The sequence below is a fragment of the Alosa alosa genome, chromosome 19 (assembly GCF_017589495.1).
Source record: "Alosa alosa isolate M-15738 ecotype Scorff River chromosome 19, AALO_Geno_1.1, whole genome shotgun sequence".
In the NCBI taxonomy this organism is placed as follows: domain Eukaryota; kingdom Metazoa; phylum Chordata; class Actinopteri; order Clupeiformes; family Clupeidae; genus Alosa; species Alosa alosa.
This window is the reverse complement of record NC_063207.1, coordinates 6,909,422-6,927,285: the sequence shown is the minus strand read 5'-3', so window position 1 is coordinate 6,927,285 and position 17,864 is coordinate 6,909,422. Positions and strand designations below refer to the sequence as shown.

The following is a 17,864-nucleotide window of genomic DNA, read 5'->3' as shown; positions in this document are numbered from 1 at the left end:
GCCAGCTTGTAGGCCTCGCTCTCACCACGCCGTCAGCGCCCGAGGCAGCGATCAGGCGCACGGCGGTTGCGACCCGGACACCGCGCCAGAAGCTGCTCCGGCCGGGCGAGCGTGGAGTGCACTTTCTTATTGTCACCCACGCGGATGATCTCTGCAGGCGGCACAGAAGGGAGGGTTAGAGGTTTGATAAGCAGGGATATGAGAACCCGGTCGTTATTGGGAAAATAAGTCCCGACAGAGGCGGGCCGACCCGGCGCCAAGGCGGAGGTCTGTTATTCCTGAAGGGACATATTTTCCTTATAATGACCGGCGTTCTCTATATCCCGCTTTATTACACGGTTACTTGCCAAACCAAACAATAAACTCCCACGATATGACTCTTTAGCCTACATAGCCCAGGCTATAGCCTATTTGTTACCGTTTCATCGTTGGCTTTTGCAGAGGAAACAAATAGTTTGCAACAGCACACGCTGAACTTGAATCAAACAATCTTTAGAAGACAGCTGATCAACCGTCCGCTTCACTTTTGAATGAAGTTCCAGTCTTTTATGTAGTGATATGAAAGACGTGAAATAGAAGCACAAAACCTATTTTTCCTTGACAGCGGTCTGTTATATTTAGCAACAGTCTGTTATTGAGAATTAGCAGACCACCCAACGTTAAGGAAGGCCCATTTAAGTGAATGGAGCATTCTTCAGCATTATGAAGAGCCGTGTAATAAAGGCTTTTAGATCGGTCTGTGTGTGTGCGCTTGTTTGTTTGTTTGTTTTTGTGTGTGTGTTTACGCATGTGTGCGGTATTATAAACAAATAGTCATTATACAGATTGGGATATGCATGATGTCTGTTAGGCAGACAGACATGGCAGGTTCAGGTTTGTGTGTGTGTGTGTTTGAGTTAGGATAGAGTGATAGTGGACTGGAATTTGGAGATGGTTTCAACTTTCAATATAGTGTCATAATGATACTGTGTTCAGGTTTTCCTAAACTCACCATCTTTGGTAACATGAATAACATACAGCCCCTCTTCATTCCCCAGAGCGATCCGTTCATGATCTGCGGATGAAAACATTAGTAGAGTTAAATCTTCAGAAAACCTTTATAACCAACCTTATTATTATATGTTTAATGTGGGCTATGTCACTTTACTTAGCACTATTAATCTATAATAACAGTGGTCAAGTATTAAGATAAGATCAGATGAGCCTTTAATGTCTCTAACATAGAGAAATTTGTCTTGGGCGTCGAGATAGTGTGGTTACACAAATTACATTGACATAGAAGCATTATGTTTATTGACATTAGTGTAAGTCACTGTGGACAAGTTATAAGCAAACATGTCTCTGTGTCTGTGTTCTGCAGCTCAGCAGTGCCCCCTGGTGGCGCGTCCCACCTATGATGGTGGCGGTCTGCGTGCCCTTGATGAGGGGCAGGGCGCTGTCGTAGGCCTCCTTGGGCGCGTACACCGAGCGCTCCTTCAGCTTGTTCTTGCGTAGCAGCCGCTGTAGCTCGCTCAGGAGCCCCACCCACTTGCTGCGCTCTGATTCGCTGTCGGCCAGCAGCAGCACCGAGCACTTCCTGCCACCCGCCGCCGATGCAAGCTGGGACGCCGTCACCTAGGAGACAGGAGAGAGCACACGGGTCACACCGGGACAGGACAAGAGCAGCTAGGATGCCGTCACCTAGGAGACCAGAGGCAGAAACCTAGGAGATGGGCAGGAGGACAAGAAGTGAGGGGACGGGGACATGAACACACACACACACACACACACACACACACACACACACACACACACACACACACACACGTTCATCTAAGCCAGATATCTTTGTCATTCTTTAGAGCTTATTTAAAAATGCCGTTTACAGTTTCAGGCAAAAGCAAAGCTGAACCAGGATCATCACTGCAGATAAAAAAAAAAAAGAAAAAAAAGCTGGAAGCCGGTTATGACTCCAGGGCAGAACACCATACAGAGTCAACAAACGTTTCCACAGAAATGGCAGTTAACCACAAACACCACCATACTGGAGGCAGCAAAATGAGCAGGAAGAAAAGTGAAAAACAAAATGACCGCCGCAGCCAAATGAAAAACTTTTTTGTTTGTGAAATGTGTGGTGAGGGGCAGAGTGTGAAATGGGGTTTCATCTCCCACTGAGTGTGTTATTCCACTTAAAAGAGAAGGACAAGATTCTCAACTCCCACAGCGATGAAAATGAATGCTAAGGGAATTCATATTTTCCGTTGTTGGAAAACCCAAATTGTATACAAATGAAAGTACAAAGCATTCTAAGAACTGCTTGCACAACTGTAAAACAAAGCAGCTTGCAGAGGACATCTGCTCAACCCCCAATCATCTTATCAGAACCACTCCTCAGTTTTCTTTTATGTGCAGCCCAAAGCTCACTGGATGGCTTAATGGCCAAGCAGTCAGGGCTTAATGAGCTAATATAAACTGAATTATGGCAGTGACCACAGGAGGTTCTGTAAGATAACATCACACACAGTAACACCCATGATCCAGAGAAGACCTTCATCTTCAACTAAAGTGCTGCTCCATACTCTAATACAGTCATTTAAAAAAAAAAGACTTCACCAGCCTAACAAAAAAACAAAACAAAACAAAAAAAAACAAAAAAAAAATAATGAACTGCCTGTGATTGGTTGGTTGGTTGTCCCACCAAGAAGTTTAATTTTCAGAGATATGTTCCCACACCAGCTAAATCATCATCTAGTTACAGACAGACAGACAGACAGACAGATAATTTATTGATCCCCAAGGGAAATTCAACAATATAAAGTTAGAGTAAAAGTTAAAGTATAAAGTTACAGTTGACTGATATTTGGCAGATGGCTTTCATATCCAAAGCGACACAGATTCGCAACGGTGGGAATGGAACCTGACGTTAGCGCTGTTCCACCACGTGGTGCGGGATATGAGGGCCTGCGCCTGCGAGAGGCGTACTCACCCTGAAGATGCAGGGGATGTCCTTCCTGTTGGCGTGGATGACGTCAGATGCCAGCACTGAGCTGACGGAGAACTCCTCATCTCTGCAGCGGGGAGACGAGAGAGACAGACAGCCATATGCTGTGCTCTGAACATCATCAAAATCCTGCTCTGTTCTAGGAGCAATATGGTCTACAATATATGTAGACATTGCACTCCATGTTCCTCAATTATGGTGGCGTGTGCATTATGTTGTGGTGACTGACCATGTGTAAGTCTGTGTGTGTGACTGTGTGTCTCTCCGTGTGTGTGTGTGTGTGTGTGCACGTGGTGTACTATGTGTGTGTGTGTGCGTGTGGGTGTATGTGTGTGTATGCTGTACGTGTGCTTGTGGTGTGCTATGTATGTGTGTGTGTGTGTGTGCGCTGTGTGTTGTGTGGTGGTGTGCTATGTATGTATGTGTGTGCTATGTATGTATGTATGTGTGTTGTGTGGTGGTGTGGTGTGCTATGTATGTATGTATGTGTGTGTGTGTGGTGGTGTGGTGTGCTGTGTTGATGTGCTATTTGTGTATGTGTGTGTGTTGTGGTGACCGACCTCATGTCCATGACCTGGCTGACTACTACACTGGGCTGGGCCGCCTTGCCCTCGGCCACGTCGTACAGGAACAACTTGAAGTCACACACCACCGCAAGCACTCGCTGCCAGCCCTTCTTTACACCCGCCGGCTTCGGAACCTGACACACACACACACACACACACACACACACACAATACATGATTACACACAAGACTACAGGACTCTCACACAAAACACATAAGGTATCCAACACATGACAGGACTCACTCTCACACAAAACACATAAGGTATCCAACACATGATAGGACTCACTCTCACACAAACACACACACACACACACACACACACACACACACACACACACAAAGCATCAAGCACATGCCCACAGGACTAGTTCCACATGCATACACAACCTATTGTACATATGTCTTCAGGTCACCCTCAGAAGACACACACACACACACACACACAGGTTGTAAGTGCCATACCCGCACGTGTCCCTCGTAGGCAGTGCCGATGCCCTTCTGGGGGTCGATGCCCAGAGGGCCTTTGGTCTGGTCAGGGGGGATCGGACACACTGCCGGGGCCTTGTCCGCACAGGTCACATGACACGAGAAGTTGCACACTGCGGGAGGGAGGGCCAAAAGAGGGGGATGAAAAGGAGAGGAAGAAGGGGAGAAAAGAGAGGGATGAGAGAGGAAAAGAGAAGGAATACAAAGGGAAGATGGAGAGAATACAGACATGTAATAACATGACTAGTGTTACTAGTATTGACCAATATTACATTATTCTTTACCCTGTATTACTAGCGTTGGCCAATATTACATTATCCTTTACCCTTTAAGTATTACTATTATTAGTAGCATTGGCCAAAACCACATTATCCTTTACCCTTTAATGCCTTTGTTTGTTTTCCTCAAGTCAAAACAGTGCCAGAGCTCTATCAGCAAACCCCCTAATCCAAAATCCAAGCCAAGCCAAAGTCATATCTATACACGCTAACGCCCACTGGCAGCGTCTGATGTGTGTCAAGTGACGTCAGTTTAGAACTCCATTACTTTTAATAATGGAGCAAGGGCGCTGACGCCAGTGGGTTTTGATATGGACTGTGTGTCTGATGCGAATACTATTTTCATGGAGTGTACAGTATGTCTGATGCGAATATCGTTGCCAGTGGGCATTGGCCTTAGGCCTTATGTTCAGCATGGGTTCAGGTTGGTTTTGCCCATCTGAGAGGCTCCGCTACGCGACTCACCTTCGCAGGTGCAGCCCTGCCGGATGAGGCCCACCATGAGGGAGGTGCACTGGCCACACTTGGTGGGGGTGTTGAAGGACTTCACCACAAACTGATGGGCACGTGGCTGCAAACACAAACATACACACACACACACACACACACACCCTTATAACAGCTGTTGGAAGACTAAAGTACACTCACGCTTGAGCCTACATGCTTGAATAATTTTTCTGAATTATTGTCAGAATAATGGGCAGAATTTGAAAGTCTGCCATCGGCTGGTTATTGGTTTGTATACTCAACTACTCAACTCCTACGCCTTTTTTTTTTTTTATCTTCACAATAATAATATTTTATAAAATGATTGGTATCATCATTATTATCAGTTCTTGTAAGTATGTCTAGTATATTCTGTATTTGTGGACAGTTGAACCATATATAACCATACAGTCACTTATTACCTTTGGTCCTAGGCTGGACCCACTGTACGTGGACCGCATGGTTGGGGTAGCTGTACGCTCAGTCCCCTACACACACACACACACACACACACACACACACACACACACACAGAGAGAACAAAACAAATGTGGAAAATGTTTATATAGTGACCTACTGAACACCACGTGGGTAAGACTACCTTGCCCTCTGGCAGAGGTCAAAGGTGAGAGGTCAACGTACCTCCATGGGCTCCACGTCACTGGTGGTGGAGGGGGAGCGCGAGCGTGAAATGAGCTGGCCAGACTTGGCATCGTCCTCACGTGACGGGGTGTTGGACAGGCTAAAGTTATCAATGGAGTCAATCTGCAGGGACAGGGAGAGAAGGGGTCAGAACCCAACAAAGACACACTGTCTCTGTCTCACACACACACTCTCTCTAGCACGCACGCACACACGCGTGCGCACACACACACACAGTCTCTCTCTCACTCACTCACTCACACACACACTCTCTAGCACGCACACACACACACACACACACACACACACACACACACACACACACACACACACACACACACTCTCACTCCTTATACACACACACATCTGAAGAGATCATGTTGTACACTGCAAGCAAAGGAAGCGCTGCAAAAAAGCTGATCTCAGTGACACAACACGGCAAGCTCAAGAGGTCTTCTAGTCCATCCACTGTGGCAACGCAACCACCAGTGTGAGCGGCTGGGGCTGGAGGGAGGGGGCTGTTAGCGCTCCCGAGTCAGTGCACACACACACAGACTGGCATTCCATGGAAAAGATTCCGGAATCCACACACAAATGAGGAACATTCCAAATGAAAGAGGGACAGACTGGCATTCCATGGAAAAGATTCCGGAATCCACACACAAATGAGGAACATTCCAAATGAAGAGGAAATGGAGATGATGAGAGATTATATAAAGTCTTTAGATGGAATAATGATGACACAGTGTTACACCAAATGCTCTAAAGAAGAAAAAAATACTGAAAAAAGTTAGATGGGAGGAAAAACGGAGAACCATGAGAAAGCGCAGAGCCAAATATATCAGCCGTTATCGGGCCAACCCAAAGCAGCGGGTCAGACACATCCATCCTCATGCATGTCTGAACACAAACCCGCTCCCAAGCAGAACCACACCATGGGGAAGAACATGGACCCAGGACCAGAGCAAAGATGGACAGCCACAGAGAACAGGAACCGTCCCTGTTTAGGCACACCTTCATAGGCTGTTTTGCATTATAATGGTCTAGTGATATAACAAGGGTAGCCACACACACACACACACACACAAGCACACATGTGGACACACACAGACATGCATTCACCACACATGTGTGTAGTACACAGAGACATGCATATACACCACACGTGTGTGTACACACACACAGAGTTCCTGCAAGGCCATGCAAGCAAGTAGAGGTGGAGGGGAGTCGTGCATCCACAGGAGGCATCAGAAGCACCACGAGCACAAGCACAGCACACACACACACACACACACTGCTGCACCTCTGAGGAGCAGAAACTTCAATCAAATATCAATAAGTGAAAATATCAGCACAGAAAAGGAGCGCTTACTCTTCTGCCTTTGCTAGTTGGACCACAGGCAGGGGAACGCTAGAGCACAGAGGGGAGAGGGGGGGGCAGATAGGAGAGAGAGAGAGAGGGAGAGAGAGAGAAAGAGAGAGAGAGAGAGAGAGAGAGAGAGAGGGGGAGGGGAGAGAGGAAGGGAGAGAGGAAGAGAGGGGGAGAGTGAAGTTAGAACAGAAAAGACAGATACACAGACAAGAAAAGAGATTGGATGGCAACAGAGGAGCGAATGGCATTGTAGGGAGAGAAGGAGAGAAAGAGAGAGAAAGAAAGAGAGAGAGAAAGAGAGAGAGAGGGGGAGGGGGAGAAAAGACTGACATAAATATGTTTTTTCAGTTCCAGGGGAGGAGAGCACACATAAGCATGTCTCAGAGCACTGAATGATCACAATCCTTCACTGCAGAATGAACCAGGGCCTGTACTACTGAAACGGGGTTACTGGCTTATCTGGGTAACTTCAAGAGTAACTTGATCGATGTGGCTTAACTTCCGATTAACCCGCATACTCTGAAGGTGGATAGGTTTTAACCGAGGTATGCTGCCATGGCAATTCGCTGCATCTCAAACCTGCTCCGACCAGTTTATGTTCTTGGTTAACCCGAGGTTTCCGTTAACCACACCCTTTATAAGTACCACCCCTCCACTAACAATTTCTCCCGAGACATGTCGGCGCACCTGGATGATCCATACGACATTGGGCGCAAAAATCATGAGGACTGTCTTACGCCCAGGGCGGGGTTTTAGAGACCGCCAGAAAATATATATAGCCTACCAGGGCCGATATTCTCTATGAAGATATAGATTGTCAGGCGAGGGAATTCGTTATCTTTGTCAGATGATCTAGGAAGGCGTCTCATAGCAATGCCGATGCGTGGACATTCATGTATTCCATCGGTGATGCAAGAATACTGTATGTCCTAAAAATAAATCGGACATAGGCCTATAGTATGCTGAACATCTGAGCAAGAATAGCCTAAAATAGTCGGACATAGCCTACAGTAGGCCTAATAAATAAAAAAATCACCATTTTAACAAACTTGTTGAATTGAATGTCATATTACTGTACCCTGCACATAAAGGCTACACATTTCCACAGCACCAGAATCCGGCCGAGATGCCTCCCTCAACCCCCCTCCATAATCGGCCTTCTACTATTATTTGCGATGGCCAACTCCCTCTGCTACTGTTAAACACTCTGGTGCCTTTCCTCCTACAGTAGTGTTCAGACACACCTTTTCTTGTTAGCTGTAAAACAGAGGCCAAGTGAAGGCTATAAGCTAGGCCTACATGTTTTTTCATAATTAAAGTATTAATGCAAGCTATAACTATAAAACCTACTATTCTGAATAATGTTTTTTTGTGTTTCATTTTCACCTGCTGCCATGTCGTTTAGCAATGGCGTTGCATCTGAAATGTTCCCAGGATTAGGCATACACTAAATCAGTCAATGGGGGCTACTTAAACATTCAATTATCCTTGTAATCTATATGCCCACTTCTGAATTGGGTTGCATCTGTAGGCCTTTCTATGAACTAAAAATAGGCTATTTAATTATTTCAACTCATTTCAGACATTCCCATGAGCTACTAATCCTCCGTAACACATATTTGAAGAACATGTGGGAATAAATCTTCACTTTTAGAATTTAGGCTACCCGATCTGCAATCGTTGCCAACAGCCTTGCTTTGTTCACTGCGGCGATTTGATTTTTTTTTGTAGTGAGTGGGTTTTAATTCCTTATAACTTGTCATAATAATTGTGCATTCCTCATCAGTAAAATAAGGTGATAGTCATCATTGAAAGTGGTGACTTGCAATGCAACCCGCCCCTTTATGTGAGCGGCGCACAAACTCAATTAGGTTAACCCGCTCAACAAATCAACTTCATAATCAGCGTCGTAGTACTGATTAACACCACTTTAAGATAACCAGGTTTGTCAACCCTGGTTTAACAAAGTAACCCTGGGTTACATCTAGGTAGGTTAAGCTCCCTTCGTAGTACAGGCCCCAGGTCATCCATATGCTTTAGCCCTTAGTTACCTAGAGGTCACTGAGTGCAACTAATCAGGCAGGTGTTTAACTCAACTAACAATGCCACTACTGCAGCTATGTTAACAAACACAAGAGCCCTCACCACACACAAGCCTGCCCATTCAAGTAAACAAACAACGAACAAACAAATAAATACACAAACACAGTAAGATCTTCTTCTGTTTAAAGGTGCTATGGAAAAAATACAGCCGAGGGAGACGATCATCTTGAAGTTTTCCGAGTGTCACATCGAACAGCTGTGGGGGGGGGGGGGGGGCAGGCCTACACACACAAGAGTGACACATTTAGGATGTATGTGGCATCCCATAATACTTACATCAAAATGATCCAGCGCAGAGGTAGGTGCATTCAGAAAGGCAAGGAAGGAATTCTGGGAGTCCTGGTGTTTTACTCCTAAAACATAAAACAATTTCCAGTTACATGCTTATTGGCAGTTATCGCTTGAGAACGGCAAGTACGAAACTGCACAAATGGGTGTGTGAGAGAGTGTGTGTGCGTGTTCATCTTCTTGAATGACTACCACTGAGTACATTTCAGACATCTCATGGGGGGGGGGAACCCCTGTTACCACTGCTGTTTTAATGTAATCAGACTGGATGTCTTCATAGTGTGAGTGTGTGTGTGTGTGTGTCTGTGCGTCTGTCTGTGTGTAATCAGGCCTGGTGCTGATGGTGCAGTGAAGCTGTCATTCCCACTGTGTGCGGAGTGGAGAGGGGAGGAGATGCTGCCACAATCCCAAAATCTAAAAAGCCTCAGTGATGCCAGTCTTCACACAGCATCGTTTATGCCATTAGCCAACATGTCTTACCCACTGAGAGCCAACAAAAACCTCCTGTCAATGTGTGCGTGTAGACATGACTGTATGTGTCTGACTAAGTGTGAGAGTGTCCGAGTGGGAGTGTGTGTGTGTGTGTGAGTGTGTGTATCTGTATGTGTGTGTGTATGTGTATGAGAGAGTGTAATTTTGTGTGTGTGAGAGTGTGTGTCTGTGACTGTGTCTGTGTGTGAGTGAGAAAGAGAGTATGCATGAGTGTGTGTGAGTGTGAGTGTGTGTGTGTGTGTGTGTGTGTTGTACCCTTTCCCATGCGCAGCTCCTCAGTCTCACGTTTGAGCCTTTCGATCTCAGCCTGGAGCTCCTGGTTCTTGCCATCAGACTCCTTCAGTTTGCTGATGGAAACACATCAATCAATCAATCAATCAAATCAATCAAATCAATCACGCCATCAATCAATCAATCAATCAAGAGACTGTTACAGCTCATGGGTAGTGCAGTCCAAGCAGACTTGAAAGCACTAGCTATGATGAAGATTGATCGCTGTGTTGCCTTGTGTTGCCTTTGGATGGTGAAAAAGAGGTGCACTGCGCAGAAAGCAGAGGCTGCCTATAGTCGACTAAGTCTGTGTCTGTTTGGACAGTGTGTGTGTGTGTGTGTGTGTGTCCGTACCATTCGGTGCTCAAGTTGTCGGCCTTGACCTTGTTGAGTTCGTCCTGGATGGCCTGTTTGGCTCTGATCTCGGCGTCCAGGGCAGACTGCAGCTCAAGCCGAGCAGACATGTCCAGCTTGGCCAGCCGACGCATCTTCCATGGCATGTCCTGAGAGAGACGGAGCACACACTCCAAATCAGACCTGTGATCTAACTCAGGGGTGGGAGTGCATATATGGGTTTACATGGGGGGTGGCTCTAGTGTGCGAAATGGCACATTAACTGTACACTCACAAGATATGCAAACTCTTTTGTGTGTGTGACTGTGTGTGTGTGTGTGTGTGTGTGTGTGTGTGTGTGTGTGTGTGTGTGTGTAACTGCGCGTGTGTGTGTAACTGTGTGTGTGTGTGACTGCGCGTGTGTGTGTGTGACTGCGTGTGACTGTGTGTGTGTGACTGTGTGTGTGTGTGTGTAACTGTGTGTGTGTGTGTGTAACTGTGTGTGTGTGACTGCATGTGTGTGTGTGTGTGTGTGTGTGTGTGTAACTGTGTGTGTGTGACTGCGTGTGTGTGTGTGTGTGTAACTGTGTGTGTGTGACTCGTGTGTGTGTGTGTGTGTAACTGTGTGTGTGTGTGTGTGTGAGTGACTGTGTGACTGCGTGTGTGTGACTGCGTGTGACTGCGCGCGTGTGTGTGTGTGTATGCCCACCGTCCCCCTGGCTCCGAGGCTGCTGCTCCTCAGTCCCTCCAGCTCCTCAGTCATCTTGGTGGCCAGAGCCTGCAGGTAGCCACGAGCGTCCTTCTCATCACTCACCCCTAATGTACAATAATAATAATACACCACACACACAAGGCGCAAACTAATAATAATACATCATTTACATCACTATTTATCTAAGTGCTCATTATATGCAATTTCAGTGTTATGCCACTAGGGGTCAGTGCAGGTTTGTGATTTCTCAAAGAACAGCAAGGCAAACATCAACAATGGCAAAGAACAAAAGTTTCCTAATGTGGGTTCTAGCAGTAAGTAAGTTGCATAGGAATGCATATGGATGTTTTTTGAGCATGTGGGCGCATTTGTGACGTAACTGAGAATATGTGCACTTGTGAGACGGTGTGTGTGTAGCAGGTGAGAGTATGTGCATGATCTGGGTGTGTGTGTAGCAGGTGAGAGTATGTGCATGATCTGGATGTGTGTGTAGCAGGTGAGAGTATGTGCATGATCTGGATGTGTGTGTGACTGGTGAGAGTATGTGCATGATCTGGATGTGTGAGAGTATGTGCATGATCTGGATGTGTGTGTGTTCTCACCACTGGATGATCTCGGTGATCTGGGCCTCCCAGTGGGCTACACTCTCCTTCTTGTCGGACAGCTCTCTAAGCTCCTCCTCCAGCTGCTTATTACTCGCACTCAGCTTCTCATACTGGGATGTCAACTAACACACACACAGAGAGAGAGAGAGAGAGAGAGAGAGAGAGAGAGAGAGAGAGAGAGAGAGAGAGAGAGAGAGAGAGAGAGAGAGAGAGAGAGAGAGAGAGAGAGAGAGTCAAAATGTTGGTTTCATTGAAAATGCTTCACTCACACAATTTGCCAATAAAATATCAACTGTTCGCACAAACACACAAAGGGAAGGATAGAAGAGATCAGAACCAGTCAATTCATTCAGAACAAAGAGCAAAGATATCAACTCTACACACACACACACACACACTAATGTACACAAAAAGATAGGGACAGAGGGTCTTGCATTCAGACAGCCTGATACCTAAACAAACACACACAGACAACCAAAAGCAAAAAGCCATATGAACCCCATGAAGACAAATGTCTAAAGAAAGTGCAGAGACAAGATCTCTTGAACAACAAGATGGGTGTGTCAGGAAACAAATCCAATGTGTTCGCCAAGGGACGCCAAGGGATCCGACTGAAATCCATAAAATAATTCACTTTTCTGTTTCAAAAACGTTTTAGCTATCTAAGATTGTTTGATTGCTAACGTTAGCAAACACCATTCAAGTGACAGCCTTTGTTGTGCTTGATTGCTTACTTACTTGCCAGCAGTGAACAAACTTCGTTATGTAGGTCAATTTTTATTGATATTACAGAAGTCTCTCGCTAGCAGGCTATAGCCTCTAATCTAGAACTGACATTAGAGATCATGCCGCGAAAATGTGATGCCTTCACTTAAATAATACATTACTGCTGTGTAGGCTAATGTCATTATTCTGTGGCTTTCTGTTAACAGGTAGTAGCAAAGTAGCAAAGTGACGCATGCGCGACTCACATCCGGTAGCTACTCACATCAGGGAGTGACACCAGTTCCATCTCTGTGTTCTAGATTTAGGAGACAGGACAGAGCTCCAGTGCAGTTTCATCTCTTTGTTTTAGACTTATGGAGAATTTAAGGGGCTAGCTCTACATGTCACTAAGACCCTGAAGGCAGTGGATCTAACTGGTTTCTGCTCACTAGCTCAAAGGGCTTCCTGACCTGCAACTCCAATCCACTCCACCACTGTTACACATTACAATACACATTCCCTGGCATCTCATTTTAAACTACTGCCATCTAGGCGTCGTTTCTGCCCACCCCTCCTGACCAAGAACAGATCCAAATTCTCTTTTATACCACAAGCCATAAAAACCTTAAATCAGTCAAAATAAGCTAGATGTCCAGCTGGCCTGGTCATACCCAAGGGTGTCTAGTGTATTGTAGGGTGTGATGTATGTTCTTCATGTTATGTCTGTCGGTGTCTGATGTATGGACTATTTGTTTGTCTCATATGTCTGATGTCCTGTCATGAAGTGCCTTGCGAGTGTGCCGCAAACCCAACTGCCCCACGGGGACAATAAAGTGATCTACTACTACAACCTGCATCCAGCATGCACAGTGACAGGTGCATATGCACTGGGGTAAACAAGGCACACGGTCATAACACCACTCCAGAAAGGGAGGCTTCAATAAACAAGGTTGTGTGTGTGTGTGTGTGTGTGTGTGTGGGGTGCAGGGAAGATAAGCCCCCTGCCCCACCTCATTCTTTTCTAACCAGAATGCACCTGGTGTGGCTGTAGCCTGGAGATACGTGCCTGGCTTCCATCATTGCTGTGTGCTAGTGTCTCTGCCCATGTACGGGACAATGAGCCTATTAATTTAGAGTAAGGCTTGGCCTGTCAGGGAAAGGGAATGTGTGTGTGTGTGTGTGTGTGTCTGTCTGTGTCCGGGGTGGGGGGGTGGGCAGGGGGATGCGCATCCGCTCTATGTGTAATGAGATGCTAATGGAGTTGAGCTGAAGAGGCAATGTTAATTACAAACACACACACACACTCTACCAATCATCCAGAAATGGCCTGTCAGCACCCACATCCCAGGGGCTAAAAACCTCAGTCATTAACAGGGCTTTCTCTCACACACACACACACACACACACACACACACACACACACGCACACACAATGAAACAATCCCATCATCTACATGTACCTCACCCAACATTAATAAACATTGTTGTTTAAATCCAGTTTAAACACATCCCATCCAACAATCACCAGCAGACTCGCACACACACACCTGCCCAGCTTTAACTCAGCCAATCCAACAATCAGCCACAGAATCAGAGAGGACTCTGGCTCTTGCTTAACACACACACACACACATATGTGCATCTTGCCTATAATAATAATACACACACAGTTTAAACACAACCAAAAATCACCAGCAGGATCAAAGAAGGAACAGACATTGGGCCTCTGGGTACTTACATGTACACACTCACTCTCTCTCACACACACAAAAGCAGGCAAAGCATGTGTCATTTCCAGCACCACAACAGAATAGTTTAACTCCAACCAGCCCCCTGGTCATTCTTCCATGTGTATATTTGAGAGTGTGCTTGTGTGTGTGTGTGTGTGTGTGTGTGTGTGTGTGTATCCATCTCACTCATATGAAAGACTGCTGCATATTTTCCTCATCGGCTGGAGAGGGGGAGCAGGGTTCAAGTCAGAAGCATTCCACGCTGCCCGCGGGCCGACTCACCAGGGGATTGTAGTGCTTACACACCACGAGGTGTCTACACTCACACACACTCACACACACACACACACACACACACACACACACAGTGTCAGAAACCCCTTTTTTTAAAGATCCTGAAGTTCACATCCAGCTTGCTTTCCTCTTCCTCCAAGGTCAACAGTACCCAGTGCAACCGCCTGTGTGTGTGTGTGTGTGTGTGTGTGTGTGTGTGTGTGTGTGTGTGTGTGTTGTCCATCTTGTCTGGGAGCCAGTCCATGGGGGAAACAGTGGATTGTGGGTAAGGGTAAGTGGACACCACTTTTGAATGTGTGTGTGTGTGTGAGTTTGAGAGTGCTCCTCTCAGAAGAAGATGGAAAAAGAGTGAGATGGAAAGGAATGAAAAGACAGAATAAATGTGTTCTCAGCTAGGCCAGGAAAGCGCTCTCACATGCTCACGCTGTGTGTGTGTGTGTGTGTGTGTGCACGCATGAGAGAGAGAGTGAACAAAAGAAAGATAAAGAAGAAGGGGAAGAGAAAGAGAGAGGGAAAGAGAAATAGGGGCCGTGTGTGTGAGACATGGAGAAAAGTGGTGTTGAATCAGACAGGGGATGTGTGTGTGTGTGTGTGAGACATGGAAAAGTGGTGTTGGGTGAACAGAGGGGATGTGTGTGTGTGTGTGTGTGTGACATGGAGAACAGTGATGTTGAGTCAGACAGGGGATGTGTGTGTGTGTGTGTGTGACATGGGAACAGTGGTGTTGGAGTCAGACAGAGGGATGTGTGTGTATTATTGTGTGTGTGTGTGACATAGGAGGAACAGTGGTGTTAGCGAGTCCAGACAGGGGGATGTGTGTGTGTGTGTGTGACATGGAGAACAGTGGTGTTGGAGTCAGACAGGGATGTGTGTGTGTGACATGGAGAACAGTGGTGTTACAGATCAGACAGGGGATGTGTGTGTGTGTATGAGACATGGAGAGAATGATGGTGTTGAGTCCAGACGAGAGGGATGTGTATGTGTGACATGGAGAAAAAGTGGTGTTAAGAGTCAGACAGGGATGTGTGTGTGTGTGTGACATGGAGACAGTGGTGTTGGGTCAGACAGGGATGTGTGTGTGTGTGACATGGAAAAGTGGTGTTGAGTCAGACAGGGGATGTGTGTGTGTGTGACATGGAGAAAAGTGGTGTTGAGTCAGACAGGGGATGTGTGTGTGTGTGTGTGTGACATGGAGAACAGTGGTGTTGAGTCAGACAGGGGATGTGTGTGTGTGTGTGACATGGAGAACAGTGGTGTTGAGTCAGACAGGGGATGTGTGTGTGACATGGAGAGCAGTGGTGTTGAATCAGACAGGGGATGTGTGTGTGTGTGTGTGTGTGTGACATGGAGAACAGTGGTGTTGAATCAGACAGGGGATGTGTGTGTGTGTGTGTGTGTGACATGGAGAACAGTGGTGTTGAATCAGACAGGGGATGTGTGTGTGTGTATGAGACATGGAGAATGATGGTGTTAAGGTCAGACAGGGGGATGTATGTGTGTGACATGGAGAAAAGTGGTGTTGAGTCAGACAGGGGATGTGTGTGTGTGTGTGTGACATGGAGAACAGTGGTGTTGAGTCAGACAGGGGATGTGTGTGTGTGTGTGTGTGACATGGAGAACAGTGGTGTTGAATCAGACAGGGGATGTGTGTGTGTGTGTGTGTGTGTGACATGGAACAGTGGTGTTAAGGTCAGACAGGGGATGTGTGTGTGTGTGTGTGTGTGTGACATGGAGAACAGTGGTGTTGAGTCAGACAGGGGATGTGTGTGTGTGTGTGTGTGACATGGAGAACAGTGGTGTTGAGTCAGACAGGGGATGTGTGTGTGTGTGACATGGAGAAAAGTGGTGTTGAGTCAGACAGGGGATGTGTGTGTGTGTGTGTGACACATGGAGAACAGTGGTGTTGAGTCAGACAGGGATGTGTGTGTGTGTGTGTGTGTGTGACATGGAGAACAGTGGTGTTGAGTCAGACAGGGGATGTGTGTGTGTGTGTGTGTGTGTGTGACATGGAGAACAGTGGTGTTGAATCAGACAGGGGATGTGTGTGTGTGTATGAGACATGGAGAATGATGGTGTTGAGTCAGACAGGGGATGTGTGTGTGTGTGACATGGAGAAAAGTGGTGTTGAGTCAGACAGGGGATGTGTGTGTGTGTGTGACATGGAGAACAGCGGTGTTGAGTCAGACAGGGGATGTGTGTGTGTGTGTGTGTGACATGGAGAACAGCGGTGTTGAATCAGACAGGGGATGTGTGTGTGTGTGTGTGTGACATGGAGAACAGTGGTGTTGAGTCAGACAGGGGATGTGTGTGTGTGTGTGTGTGTGTGTGACATGGAGAACAGTGGTGTTGAGTCAGACAGGGGATGTGTGTGTGTGTGTGTGTGTGTGTGTGTGACATGGAGAACAGTGGTGTTGAGTCAGACAGGGGATGTGTGTGTGTGTGACATGGAGAAAGAAATAATTGTTGAGTCAGACAGAGGATGTGTGTGTGTGTGTGTGACATGGAGAACAGTGGTGTTGAGTCAGACAGGGGATGTGTGTGTGTGTGTGTGTGTGTGACGGAGAACAGTGGTGTTGAGTCAGACAGGGGATGTGTGTGTGTGTGTGTGTGTGTGACATGGAGAACAGTGGTGTTGAATCAGACAGGGGATGTGTGTGTGTATGAGACATGGAGAATGATGGTGTTGAGTCAGACAGGGGATGTGTGTGTGTGTGTGAGACATGGAGAATGATGGTGTTGAGTCAGACAGGGGATGTGTGTGTGTGTGACATGGAGAACAAGTGGTGTTGAGTCAGACAGGGGATGTGTGTGTGTGTGTGTGTGTGACATGGAGAACAGTGGTGTTGAATCAGACAGGGGATGTGTGTGTGTGTGTGTGTGACATGGAGAACAGTGGTGTTGAGTCAGACAGGGGATGTGTGTGTGTGTGTGTGTGTGTGACATGGAGAACAGTGGTGTTGAGTCAGACAGGGGGTGTGTGTGTGTGTGTGTGTGTGTGTGTGTGACATGGAGAACAGTGGTGTTGAGTCAGACAGGGGATGTGTGTGTGTGTGACATGGAGAAAAGTGGTGTTGAGTCAGACAGGGGATGTGTGTGTGTGTGTGAGACATGGAGAACAGTGGTGTTGAGTCAGACAGGGGATGTGTGTGTGTGTGACATGGAGAACAGTGGTGTTGAGTCAGACAGGGGATGTGTGTGTGTGTGTGTGTGACATGGAGAACAGTGGTGTTGAGTCAGACAGGGGATGTGTGTGTGTGTGTGACATGGAGAACAGTGGTGTTGAGTCAGACAGGGGATGTGTGTGTGTGTGTGTGTGTGTAAGAGACAGGGAGAAAAAACAAGAAAGACAAACAGAAAAAAGACGATAGATGAATAGAAAGAGAGAGAGAGAGAGAGAGAGAGAGGGAGAGAGAGAGAGAGGGAGAGGAGAGAGAGAGGAGGAGAGAGAGAGAGATGCAGACAGTTCAGGAGCCAGACAGAGCTCCAGGCCCATGGTGGCAGTTTGGCTGAAGACTGATG

At 46.8% G+C, this 17,864-nt stretch overlaps 1 protein-coding gene across 1 annotated transcript in view; it reads right to left on the bottom strand.

The window, feature by feature from the left end:
* The window catches only part of cdc42bpaa (CDC42 binding protein kinase alpha (DMPK-like) a), a 94,188-nt gene that overhangs the window by 14,017 nt on the left and 62,307 nt on the right, over window positions 1-17,864 (bottom strand). Inside the window, 15 exon segments of the mRNA XM_048227796.1 lie at window positions 1-151; window positions 992-1,054; window positions 1,392-1,614; window positions 2,966-3,047; window positions 3,541-3,680; window positions 4,012-4,148; window positions 4,779-4,884; window positions 5,222-5,287; window positions 5,442-5,564; window positions 6,814-6,852; window positions 9,193-9,269; window positions 9,952-10,043; window positions 10,321-10,469; window positions 11,009-11,114; window positions 11,614-11,738. The exon segment at window positions 1-151 is cut by the window's left edge and continues 208 nt beyond it. Coding sequence (XP_048083753.1) covers window positions 1-151; window positions 992-1,054; window positions 1,392-1,614; window positions 2,966-3,047; window positions 3,541-3,680; window positions 4,012-4,148; window positions 4,779-4,884; window positions 5,222-5,287; window positions 5,442-5,564; window positions 6,814-6,852; window positions 9,193-9,269; window positions 9,952-10,043; window positions 10,321-10,469; window positions 11,009-11,114; window positions 11,614-11,738 — 1,679 coding nt within the window.